The sequence below is a fragment of the Chenopodium album genome, chromosome 2, assembly GCF_948465745.1.
Source record: "Chenopodium album chromosome 2, dcCheAlbu1.1, whole genome shotgun sequence".
Lineage (NCBI taxonomy): Eukaryota > Viridiplantae > Streptophyta > Magnoliopsida > Caryophyllales > Amaranthaceae > Chenopodium > Chenopodium album.
Genome location: NC_137835.1, coordinates 63,413,463 through 63,426,433, shown reverse-complemented (window position 1 = coordinate 63,426,433; position 12,971 = coordinate 63,413,463). Strand labels below are relative to the sequence as shown.

The 12,971-nt window shown below is 35.1% G+C and overlaps 1 protein-coding gene across 6 annotated transcripts; it reads left to right on the top strand.

Moving 5' to 3' along the window:
* The first annotated feature begins 556 nt into the window (after positions 1–556).
* Positions 557–12,898, top strand: LOC145599271 (ABC transporter C family member 10-like). 6 transcript variants are annotated; one of them, XM_081655697.1, is made up of 15 exons: positions 557–714; positions 3,338–3,393; positions 3,515–3,574; positions 4,313–6,405; positions 6,639–6,959; positions 7,041–7,127; positions 7,235–7,822; positions 7,919–8,083; positions 8,358–8,652; positions 8,772–8,986; positions 9,066–9,371; positions 9,518–9,581; positions 9,956–10,213; positions 10,380–10,528; positions 10,625–12,898. In XM_081655697.1, exons 4-14 carry the CDS (start codon positions 4,348–4,350, stop codon positions 10,493–10,495), a joined length of 4,473 nt encoding a protein of 1,490 aa, XP_081511823.1. In that variant the 5' UTR covers positions 557–714; positions 3,338–3,393; positions 3,515–3,574; positions 4,313–4,347; the 3' UTR covers positions 10,496–10,528; positions 10,625–12,898. The 6 variants fall into 6 exon arrangements, with proteins under 6 accessions (XP_081511823.1, XP_081511818.1, XP_081511804.1 ...); XM_081655692.1 differs by lacking the exon at positions 557–714 and adding an exon at positions 2,856–3,106; XM_081655678.1 differs by lacking the exon at positions 557–714 and adding an exon at positions 2,856–3,106 and having other exon boundaries at positions 3,269–3,363.
* Positions 12,899–12,971: the final 73 nt, after the last annotated feature.

Sequence of the window (12,971 nt, the reverse complement as noted above, 5' to 3'; positions counted from 1 at the left end):
TACCCCTAATATATGAAATAACATAGATAGATCAATTCTCTCTCAATCTTTGTTATTTTCCTTTATTTTCACAACAATAATTTTAAAAAACCTACTTTTATTTTTGTTTTAGCCTCCATGACTTCATCAATTTTAAACTTTTTTTTTTTTTTTTTTTTTGAAACGAGTAACCTCATACATGTAACTCTGACCAAACAAGTAACCTTATACAAGTAACCCTTGACCAAACGAGTAATCCGCTACAAGTAATCTCTAACCAAACGAGTAGCCCTCTACAAATAACCCCTGTTATACGGTGAGGCCAATCACATATAAAAAATTGTGTTATTTTATTAACAAAGTAGATAATATTTCAGGAAAAAAAATCATATAGAGCTTTTTATATTGCACACGTGTCTCCTAGCTTGTACTTTTTTTTTTTGGTGTTTAGAGAGGATCCTAGGATCACCTCAGGAGGGGAGCTCTAACCACTTGAGCTTGTACTTCATATATCATATGTTTTTAAACCTTTTTAGAAGAAGGAAAAAAAAAAAAAAAAAAAAAAAAAAAAAAAAACCAATGATCTCAATTCCAGTTTCGGCTCTAAAACGCGCGAAAATGGTGAAATTCTTTTGTCTCCAACACTTTCCTATACTACGAATCAGATACTTTGTGTTGATCTGCTTTCTTTCTACACGGTTACGTACTTACTTGAGTTACTTCCTCCGTGCTCAGGTGATGGGTTAATTAATCTGATATTTGTTTTGTAATTTCTCTGCTAATTTGTTGGTTTTCTCTGCACTCATACTGCTTAAGTCTTCGTTATTGTTCTTCGTACTCCAGTTATAAGTCACTATTGACCCTTTACTTGTTTATAATTGGTTAATTTTGATGTTTGATTGATTTTGATCGACCACCTAACTAAGTTACGGTGTTTTTCTTTTCAATTTAGCTTTTCTTGGCAATTAGCCATTGATGAAGATGATCAATAGCTGATAAATTTATTTTGTTCTAGATTTAATTATGAATTACCATCGTCGTAAATAAATTATATGTGTCGATTTTGATCTATTGATTGTGTTATCGATGGATGGCAGATTTTCATCGGATGGTGTATATTACAGACCAACTTGTTTTGATGTTTGCATGAAAACAAATAATTTTGGTGATTTAAATATAAATTAGAAGCAATGAAATACACTGAAATGAAGGAAATCTCTTGTAAATATTACAGCCATCTGTTTTAGTTGGCTGAGTATATTGTTGTAAGTAGTGATTTGTTTGTAAGGCTTAGTTGTGTGTTGGTTATTAAATCAAGGCAGTAGCTATTCTATGTAATCATCATAAATGCATTACGAAGCAATTATTACTCTATGTAATCTTTTTTACCGTCTTTCAGTCCAGCCAATTTCCTCATGGTAGGAACTTGGGGTCACCCCGCCAGTTATCTAGTATGCTTGGTTCAAGATGGAAAGGAAATGCATTATCATACCCTTTAGGGACTTCGGTTGTGAGATTAAAAGAAACCCCATTCTTTCTCTTTTACTCTCAATGTCTTCTTTACCTATAGGAAACAAGCTTCAAAACCTATCACCCTACTCATCGATCTATCTATGGATGAAGGTATAAAAGTGTTTAAAATTTGCCCATGAATTTTAACAGTTTAACTAAATTAAGGTCTGTTCTGATTGATTGAACTGAACTGAATTGAACCGAATATTTTATGAGATGAGAGAAGGAAATTAAGATATGAATTGTACTTATTAGAGCTAAACTAAAATGAACTAAAAATAAGTTAAAGAGAACAGGCCTAAGTTAAACTGAACTTATTGGAGCTAAAGTGAATGAAGAGAACATGGCTACATGCCCTAAGTACATAGTAACTTTTTTTTTTTTAATAGTAAGATGTGACTAATTTAACAAACAAATTTTACTATTTTACAATTGAGCAAATGCAAATGCCAAAAAAAAAAAAAAAAAAAAAAAAAAGATAGAGAGATAAGAGTGGGGAATGGGTGTGACATAATGGTCTGGACTAATGTGTGTCTTCCAGGGAACTCTTCTGTCAATGTTCCTTCTCCCATGCCGCAAAGTGACTTGAACCTTTGGGTTAGTGACTTGATTGATTATGAGACGATGTTGTGGTGTAGGGATGTATCATGTTTTACAGGATAACATCAATGCTGCTGATCAGGCCCAAATTCTATCCTTGCACCTGCCTGTTAGGTGCTCCAGTGACAGAATGTTTTGTTGGCCGGCAAAAATCTGGTGAGTATAGCGTTAGATCAGCTTACTGGCTTAGCAAACAAGGGTCGAATGGTGTCTGTAACCAGCAGGCTGGTACGATCTAGAATCTCATTTGACGAGCAATTTTATGAACATTGGCTCCTCCACTGACTGCTCGCCTTGGTTGTTCCAATGTTATGCTAGAAAGTGATTTTTTGTTGGTGGTGAATGGGGTCTTTACTCTTTAGGAAGGCACATAGGCATGATAAAGGCTTGCTGATTGAAGATATTTCTTTTTTGTCTCAATATTGTAATGCTTTTCTTATATCTCATGTTAAAAGAGAGGGAAATACTCTAGCTAATTTTGTATTGAGGTGGGATACTAGAGGTTGTACCGAATTCGTTTGCTTAGGTCCTATCCCTCAAGGTGTTTTAGCCTTGGCGGAAATTGACCTCCTGTAATATATCTCCCTGCCAGATTTCTTAAAAAAAATTAAATAAAATAAATAAAAATAAATAAATTCATTTAATGGGAGGTGTGTCCATCTATATCATTGGTTATTATATGATCTCTCTAATAGAAATATCAAGATTCTCAACCTCTCTTACTCTAATTGCCAAATAATATTCTACAGTATCAAGTTGTTGAATATATACTTCATAATTACATTGAATATATCCAAAATCTAATTGCCATTTAGTGAGTAGAGAATCTATGCTTTATCTAAATGCCCCAAAAAAGTGGGTGCACCATGATGCATTATTAAATGTTTGTGATATTATTCGTGCTAATTATTCTGAAATTCCTTGCCAAATTACATGGCCACAAATTATATTCTACTAGATCACATTTTTTTCAGCTAAGCATTTTATCAAACAGTTATATGCAAGAATTATTGGGGTACTATATCAGTAATAATAGCAAATCTTTTGTTGACTCTATACTCCCATGAATTTTTTACTGTTATTGCAGCAAAATCATTTAGCTAAGAGTATTTTGATGCATTAATTTCCATTATGAATGTAATCAAGAACATTTAATTATATATTTTTTTTTATGTAGCATATGGCATCAAAATCTGGGTTTTTTTTTACTCTAATGTCATCAAGAATTCAATTTGCCATTTTTCAGATGGGTTCCCTTCATTATGTTTTGGTGTAAGTTTGATTTGAATTCAGCTTTTCTGGGTTAGTTTCTGTATTTTTTTTATCAAAAAAAAAAAAATTAAAATTTTTTTTTATAATTAGTGGAGTTTCTAAAAATAATGTGTTAGTACTGAGTACTGACAGTGCTGAACTTTTCTTGCAGGAGAAAAGACAACTTTTGGTGCTGGTAAAAATGATGTGATTTGGCCTTCATTGACTTGCTGTTAGTAATGTTACTTTCTTCTCATTTTTATGTATTTTGACAATTGTTAGATAATGCACCCGGGAACACAATGTTCGTAACGTGCCTAGTTAGTGTTCTTTTCATTATACATGCATATGTCCTTTCATCATAATTTTAGCTATATTTTCTCATTATTATGATATGTTCTTTTATTTTGAACTATATATGACATATTTGTTCATGAATAAAGATCAAACATGCTCTCATAACTATATTTATATTCTTTTACTTTAAATTGTTCGTGCTTTAGGTTGCATATGTCCTTTCATCATAATTTTAGCTTTATTTTCTCATTATTATGATATGTTCTTTTATTTTGAACTATATATGACATATTTGTTCATGAATAAAGATCAAACATGCTCTCATAACTATATTTATATTCTTTTACTTTAAATTGTTCGTGCTTTAGGTTGCATATATCCTTTCATCATAATTTTAGCTTTATTTTCACATTATTATGATATGTTCTTTTATTTTGAACTATATATGACATATTTGTTCATGAATAAAGATCAAACATGCTCTCATAATTATATTTATATTCTTTTACTTTAAATTGTTCGTGCTTTAGGTAGCATGATGCACATCTAAATTGCAGTATTTGTTTGCATGTCATACCAGAATATTTTTGCAGATTTTCTGTATACTATTGAATATTTCTTGGTTGATCAGAAATGAGTTTTATCTGATGATTGTGTCTGTATGTTAATGCAGAGATTCTATAGAGAAATAAAAGTTGTATAATACTGATGGAGCGTCTCTGGAATTTATATTGTGGACAGTCTGATTGTTTGATTATCGATACAGAACTTTGCACTCGAGTGCAATTTGAGTTTGTGACCCATCCTTCCTCATGTGTCAATCATGCCTTTATCATTTTCTTTGATATACTGCTTCTTTCAGGGCTCTTAGTTAACATGATTTGTAAAATTAATTCCAAGAGAGTCGGGATATGGACTCGTTATAGAAGCTTTTCAACCTTGCAGATAGCATCAGTTATTCTTAATGGCTGTTTGGGACTACTTTACATAGGCTTAGGAACTTGGATTTTGGTGATGAAGTTGAGAAATGATCATTCTGCTTCACCAATTCATTGGTGGGTCTTATATTTTTTCCAAGGGTTTACGTGGGCATTGGTGGGACTAACAACTAGCCTTAAAGTAGAGTACTTCTCAAGAGCCCCATTGCGAATCTTCTCCATTTTTGCATTTCTCTCTGCTGGGATGTTCTGCTTCTTATCTCTTTTTGCTGCCATAGTTAACAATCAAACAACAGTCAAAGTGACCTTGGATATACTGTCTTTCCTAGGAGCAACTTTACTGTTATTATGTACTTACAAGGGGTTCATAAATGAAGAAGATGGAGAGGACAATGAAAGTACCCTTTACACTTTACTGAATGGTGAGGCTAATGGTAGCTGTAAATTTGATTCAGTAGTCCAAGTCTCTCCATTTGCTGAAGCTGGGTTATTTAGTAGGTTGACATTTTGGTGGTTGAATCCTTTGATGAAATTGGGTAAGTTGAAGACAATTAAGGATGAGGATATCCCCAAACTAAGGGATGTAGATAGAGCTGAGTTTTGTTACTTGCAGTTCGAGAACCAATTAAATAAACAGAAACAAGATGAACCTTTTTTACAATCCTCAATGTTGTGGACTATTGTCGCGTGCCATTGGAATGATATACTGCTTTCTGGGTTCTGTGCTGCTTTGAAGATACTTACCCTGTCAACTGGTCCTCTTTTGCTGAATGCTTTCATTGAGGTTGCAGAGGGCAAAGAGGCTTTCAAATACAAAGGCTATCTTTTGGCGCTTGCACTCTTCTTGTCAAAGACCTTAGAATCTCTGTCACATAGACAGTGGTACTTCCGATGCAGATTGATTGGCCTGAAAGTGAGGTCTTTGCTTACTGCCGCGATTTACAAGAAGCAGCTACGATTATCAAATGCTGTGAGGATGATGCACTCTGCTGGTGAGATAATGAATCATATTACTGTTGATTCCTATAGGATTGGCGAGTTTCCTTTCTGGGCTCACCAGATTTGGACTACAAGCCTTCAGCTTTGCATTGCATTATTTATTCTAGTACATTCGGTGGGACTTGCAACACTTGCAGCACTAGCCATAATAATTTTAACAGTTCTTTGTAACCACCCCCTTGCAAAGTTACAACATAAATTGCAAAGTAATCTCATGGTCGCACAGGATGCTAGACTGAAGGCTTACTCCGAAGCTCTTGTGAACATGAAGGTGCTTAAACTGTATGCATGGGAGACGCACTTCAAAAATGTAATTGAGGGCTTGAGGAAAGTGGAAGTTAAATGGTTATCAGGTGTACAAATGCGTAGGTCATACAATGGTTTTCTATTTTGGTCATCTCCCATTTTGGTCTCTGCTGTTACATTTGGGGCTTGTTATTTTCTCGAAATTCCTTTGCATGCTAGCAATGTTTTCACTTTTGTAGCAACATTGCGTCTGGTTCAAGAACCTATTAGATCTATCCCTGATGTGATCAGTGCGGTGATTCAAGCAAAGGTTGCATTTACACGTATCGTGGAGTTTCTTCTGGAGCCAGAGCTTCTGACTCAGAATGTCAAAAGGAAGAGCAGAATGGAGAACTTAGATCATGCCATTAAGATGAGGTCCGTAAATCTTTACTGGGAAACAAATTCATCAAAACCAACATTAAGGAACATAAACATAGTTGTTCGACCTGGTGAAAAGGTTGCAATATGTGGAGAAGTTGGCTCAGGCAAATCAACTTTACTAGCAGCAATTCTTGGAGAAGTACCATATATAGAGGGAACTGTAAGCTTCCTCAGGCATTTCTCATACGTCTTACATGATTGTGCATTTAATTGTTTAAGTTGATTATTTAAAAGCCCGTATTTGTAGGCATTTGTGAATTCTTAACTAATCAGTGGTATTTACTTATTTACAAGACTGCTGTAATATTACATCTAAAAGGTTTGATATTTCTCGTGCAAATAGATTAAGGAATATCTGAATTCAGAGGTTTTTAAAATAGTGTTGTCATACAGGCTGCAGTTTATGGAAAGATTGCTTATGTTTCCCAGAGAGCTTGGATCCAAACAGGGACCATACGTGAAAATATTCTTTTTGGGTCATCCATGAATGAGCTAAGGTACCAAGAAACACTTTGGAGGTGTTCCTTGATTAAGGATCTTGACCTTCTTCCTTTCGGTGATATGACAGAAATAGGAGAAAGAGGAGTTAATCTAAGTGGTGGTCAGAAGCAACGAATACAACTTGCTCGTGCATTATACCAAGATGCTGACATATATCTTTTAGATGATCCATTCAGTGCTGTTGATGCACATACTGCAACTAGCCTCTTTAGTGTAACTCTTTGATCCTTTCTGTGCATTCTTATGTTACTGTATTTATAACTATAGAAACATTGATATTTGAAATTGTCGCAGGAATATATTATGGAAGCTCTTTCTGGAAAGACTGTCTTACTTGTGACACATCAAGTTGATTTTCTTCCGGCATTTCATTGTTGTTTGGTGAGTTAGCCATCACTCTCCTGACGTTCTTAAATGTTTGTATTTATATGCTCCGCCATTTCATACAAACCTAATTATAACTTGATAAATATTTTCCTTAATTGTAGCTCATGTCAGATGGGGAAATTCTTCAGTCAGGGTCTTACCATGAGTTGTTAGCTTCAAGTCCAGAATTTTTGGACCTTGTAAATGCACACAAAGAGACTGCTGGAACTGAAAAAATACCTGACGGTGGAGCATCTGGAAGACACAATAGTTCTGCAAAGGAGATCAAGAGAACTATTGTAGAGAAGCAATATGAAGTGTCAGAAGATGATCAGTTGATTAAACGAGAAGAAAGAGAAGTGGGTGACACTGGTCTTAAGCCATACTTACTCTACCTAAATCAGAACAAAGGCTACATGTACCTCTCGATAGGTATTATTTGCCACCTTATCTTTGTTACAGGCCAGATACTTCAGAACACTTGGATGGCCTCTAGTGTTGATAATCCTCATGTCAGCACATATAAGTTGATTGTGGTTTACCTTGTCATCGGAGCTTCCTCGACATTATTTTTACTCTTCAGATGTCTTGCTGTTGTTGCAATGGGCTTAAATGCATCTAAATCCTTATTTTCTCGGTTAATGAATTCTCTCTTCTGTGCTCCAATGTCTTTTTATGACTCCACACCTCTTGGAAGGATACTAAGTCGGGTGAGCATAGAGTTGTTATAAGCTTCATAACTGTAGTTTATACTGGTGTGTGTACTAATGTTAAGGGATGTTTTTTCCTTGTTTACACCCCTGCAGGTCTCTTCTGATTTGGGGATTGTTGATCTTGATGTTCCTTTCAGCCTTCTCATTTCGATAGAAACTACAATAATTGCATATGCTAATCTAGGAGTGCTGGCAGTTATTACTTGGCAAGTTTTGTTCGTCTGCATACCAATGATTTATTTGGCCATACGATTGCAGGTAAACAAATTGGTGAATTAAATTTAATTAGGTTTTGAACGTTTAACAAGCTTATGGTCAACCAACTCCATCCTGCATATGAGTTCATAAATATTTGTCATGTATTTTATATAAAATCTATAGGCTAAATTGCTGAATTGCTTAACATGGACTCATATTTTGATAGGGCTTCTTCTCCACCTTGGCTAAAACAAGATAATTATTGGCAAATTTACAAGTTATTTTTCCTTAATTTTTCCCTCAAGACCTAATGAGCTATAAGACTTGTCAACAGAGGTACTATTTTGCGACAGCGAAAGAGTTGATGAGAATGAATGGCACAACAAAGTCTTTAATTGCCAACCATTTAGCTGAATCAATAGCTGGAGCCACAACAATAAGAGCTTTTGAGGAGGAAGAACGGTTCTTTGCCAAGAGTCTTGATATAATTGATATGAATGCAAGTCCATTCTTCCACAATTTTACAGCTAGTGAATGGCTGATTCAGAGGCTTGAGACCCTCAGTGCCACTGTTCTTGCAGCAGCAGCTTTGTGCATGGTTTTTCTCCCCACTGGAACTTTTAGCTCTGGTGAGTGGTATTGAGTATATTGTTTTGAACCTCTTATATATTAGAAGATAAGGGGGATCAATATTGATTTCTTGCTGTAAAATATTTTGCGGATCATTCTAAAATTATAAATAATGCAGGTTTTATTGGAATGGCCCTATCATATGGTCTTTCGTTAAATGTGTTTCTGGTTAATTCAATCCAAAATCAATGCACATTAGCCAACAATATCATTTGTGTGGAGAGGCTTGATCAATACATGCATATTCCCAGTGAAGCTCCAAAATTCATTGAAGACTGCCGCCCTCCAGAAAACTGGCCATCAGTTGGTAAAGTGGAGATATGCAATCTACAGGTAACTTTTAGCTCATCGGGATTTATTTTATACAGATACTAGATAGAATTTTACACTAAAGGATATTGATTTCCTGTAGATAAGATATAGACCAGATACACCACTGGTTCTTAATGGCATCAGTTGCACATTCAAAGAGGGCAACAAAATCGGTATTGTGGGTAGGACTGGCAGTGGAAAAACTACTCTAATAGGGGCTTTGTTTCGGTTGGTGGAACCAGTGGCAGGGAAGATAATAGTGGATGGTATCAATATATGCTCGATAGGACTTCATGATCTACGGTCACGTTTTGGGATTATTCCACAAGATCCTACTCTCTTTAATGGAACTGTAAGATTCAATTTGGATCCATTGTGTCAGCATAATGATGAAAAGCTCTGGGAGGTATACTTCACCTTTCTTCTGTAATCTAATTTGTGTCACTATGTCAGTGCAATATTTTGTGCAATGTTGACAACTTTATATTGTTCTCACCCTCTTTTCTTTTTTTTCTTTTTTTCTTATCTTTTTTTTTTTTCTTGTTTGAAAAGGTTCTAGGGAAATGTCAGCTTAAAGAGGTTGTCCAAGATAAAGAGCAGGGCCTAGATTCCGCGGGTAAAAATTCTCAGCTCATTACTAAAGGCTTGGTTACTTTCCATTTTATTTGTGGAGGAAGTAATGATTCTCTGACATTATATCAAAACAAGCTAGTCAACTATGAGTAATGACCAGCATAATACAAGTGATTCTAAAGAGATGAAATTGGTGATTTTGATTAATAAAGCTGAATGTACAGAAAATAAAAGATAATTGTCAAGTATTGTGAGAGACTTGATCCTCTACCAAAGCTAACAAAATAACAACTTAAATTTTCTGGATTCCTTTTCACTATGCCTACTCTCACTTATTTATACTAACAGAATAGTATGAGTATCAGACGACTTGTGGTGCCTCTCTTCTAGGTCAGTTTATAACACTATTATACTTAGATTTATTTTTTATGTCAGTTATGGAGGATGGATCAAATTGGAGCATGGGACAGCGACAACTATTTTGTCTAGGACGTGCTTTATTGAGAAGAAGCAGGGTATTGGTGCTTGATGAAGCAACTGCATCAATAGATAATGCAACCGACATGGTTCTGCAAAGAACCATACGATCGGAATTTGCAGATTGTACTGTGATCACAGTAGCCCACAGGATACCAACCGTGATGGATTGCGCAAAAGTCCTTGCCATTAGTGATGGTGATTTTTCTTTCAACTTTTCCAGTTTTTATTTATTTATTTATTTATTTATTTATGTGGCCACTTCTAATGGACTAGAAGCAAGAGCTTCGTCTAGATTAATAAATTATTCAAGTCCTAAGGAACTGAAGGTGTTCTGACAGAACATAATGTTATGTTGTTGCAGGAAAATTGGTTGAATATGACAATCCTATGGAGCTAATGAAGAAGGAAGATTCACTATTTGGCCAACTTGTGAAGGAATATTGGTCTCATTTCCAATCTGCAGAACAAACTCATTGAATTATAGCAGCCACGCCTTACTAAATATACTTCGTAAGTCACAATTATTTTGTCCTTGTTTGTCATTGTTTTTTTTTTTGGACAAATTGTTTGTCATTGTTACAGAAATCAAAATTAACATTTTTTTAGACTTGTACATGCTGCAGAAATGCAGCTTGGTAGATTACAAGTGGTACCGATGAAAATAACAAGCTCGGCTGATGAAATTTCGATGCATCGGTATTCTTTTCCCTTTCCCCTGCTTTCTGCGTCAGGTATAGCTTTAAATATTTCAGATATGCTTTTTTGACTATCTGGTCATGCTTATATGAGTTATATCAGCTTAAAGGATTTTCCCTCCTGTATATTTCGTATCTGTTTGTGCTAACTGTTATATATTAAAGTTTGAGAGACTATTTCTACAATTTGTATTATATAATTATAATACAAGCAATTAAGAATCACTGTCAACTTGTATAGTTGTATTTGCACGTTACAATTGTATTTGAATTGCATTGAATTTGTAAGAAAAATTGTTAGATAGTATCAGGTTTTTGTGAGATTATACACAAGTGTTTCTCGTACATGTATTGAGACGTGACTATACATGAGTATATGACTAATACTCTAAAAAAACCGATTTTCGGCAGCTCATGTAACTAATTTAACACATGAATCATGCTCCATTATTGTACAATTGTGCTTACTTCTACATTAATAATTCATCTTAGAGGTGTAACTTTTGTTGAAAACTTAAAAAACTATATGTCAGCCACTATCTAGACTAGCATATCTAATTTTGTATTATTACTTAATATATAAAATAAATGGCTCTTATAAAATAAAATAAAAAAAAATAAAAAAATAAAAAAAAAAAAAAAATTGGCTCTTATGACCTCAATGGCACATAATGAATTAAGAATTAAGAATTAAGAATTAAGATAGTAGCGTGCAATGTCATACATTAGGTAATTTATATCTATGGCTTTGGCCTTTGTCTGAAAAAAAAAAACATCAAAATGTGATGATATTTGATCTATTTTAAAATATATATACGAATATTTGCAAATATTACTATCAAGTGACACCCTTATTGGAAAAATACACTTTAATAATTCCAACTAAGATTTATTATCTAATAATCCCAACTATGTTATGTGTTTGCCTAGAGTAGTCCCAACCGGTCAACATTAAGTCAATGACTTGTTGTAGCAGGTAATCAATTCTTTTTTTTTTTTTTTTTTTTTTTTGAGAAAAAGAAAAAATAATGAAAAAAACCAAAAAAAAACCTCTAGCCACCACCCATCCCTTTCCGCCACTGTGAAGCCCAGACTCAGTCCTCCGACCGTCTCCCCTTACCCCTGAAAACGACCGGCACCAGACCCCCCCATTCCCGACCTTTCATCATCTCGCTTCCTCCATTGTCTGATGTGCCGGAAAACCCTATAATAACCATCCCGAAATCCCAGCCTCGACCCCGAAAAACCCTTAGCCACGCCGAAAAACTATCTATCTACACCGAAAACCCAACCCCGACCCCAATATAGCCACCTCCTTTCTCGCGCTCAACCCCAAATAGCCTCGGCTGGGTTTGACGCACGGCTGGAAATTCAGGTACTGATAGGGTTGGACGCCGGAGTTTTGGGAATGGGAAGGGACGGTGGCTGTATTCGAGGGGTTAGGGAGGTGGGCGGTGGTTGGCCGGTGGATTTTTGGTTGGCTGGGGTTCGTTTCACGGGGATAGGGGTGGCTGGGAAATCGTTTCTGTTTTTTTTTTTGTTTTTTTTTTTCTTATTTTTTCCTTTTTTTTTTAAAAAAAAAATATTGCACTAATCAAGTACTGACATGTGGCTTTTAAAAATAAAAATAAAAAATTTATACCTTCAGCAGGTTACAGGTCATTAGGACAACTTTAGGCAAACACATAGCATAGTTGGGGTTATTAAATAATAAACCTTAGTTGGGATTACTAAAAGTAAATCGCAGATAGTTGGGATTATCAAACTGTATTTTTCCCACCCTTATTTTCAAGTTAAATTACGACAAAACATGTCCATAGTCGACACTTGGTAGAGGCTTACAGATAATTAGATCTTTCATAGTCCTATTTCTAGTTGAGAGAAATCATGACAATATTTGGCATTTGGAAATTGGAACAGAAGTTGATAAATGATCATTCAATTTTTCCTATTCATTGGCTTATTATGTTTTTTCTTCCATGGAGTGACATGGTTGTAAGTGGGTTTAACAATTAGCCTTGATAGAGAATCATGAAAGACTGGCAGTCATAGTGGCCTAAGATAGTTTAGCTTTTCTAGGAGCAAGTTTGCTATTGTTATGTGTATACAAGGGGTACAAAAATAAAGAATGTGGGAGGCTGCATTAGGAGTACCCTTTACACATCTCTAAACGCTGAGGATAATGGCAGCATCGATGATAATGATTCGGCTGCCTAAGTTACCTGATTTGCCAAAGCTGGTTTGAGAAGTCAGATGTC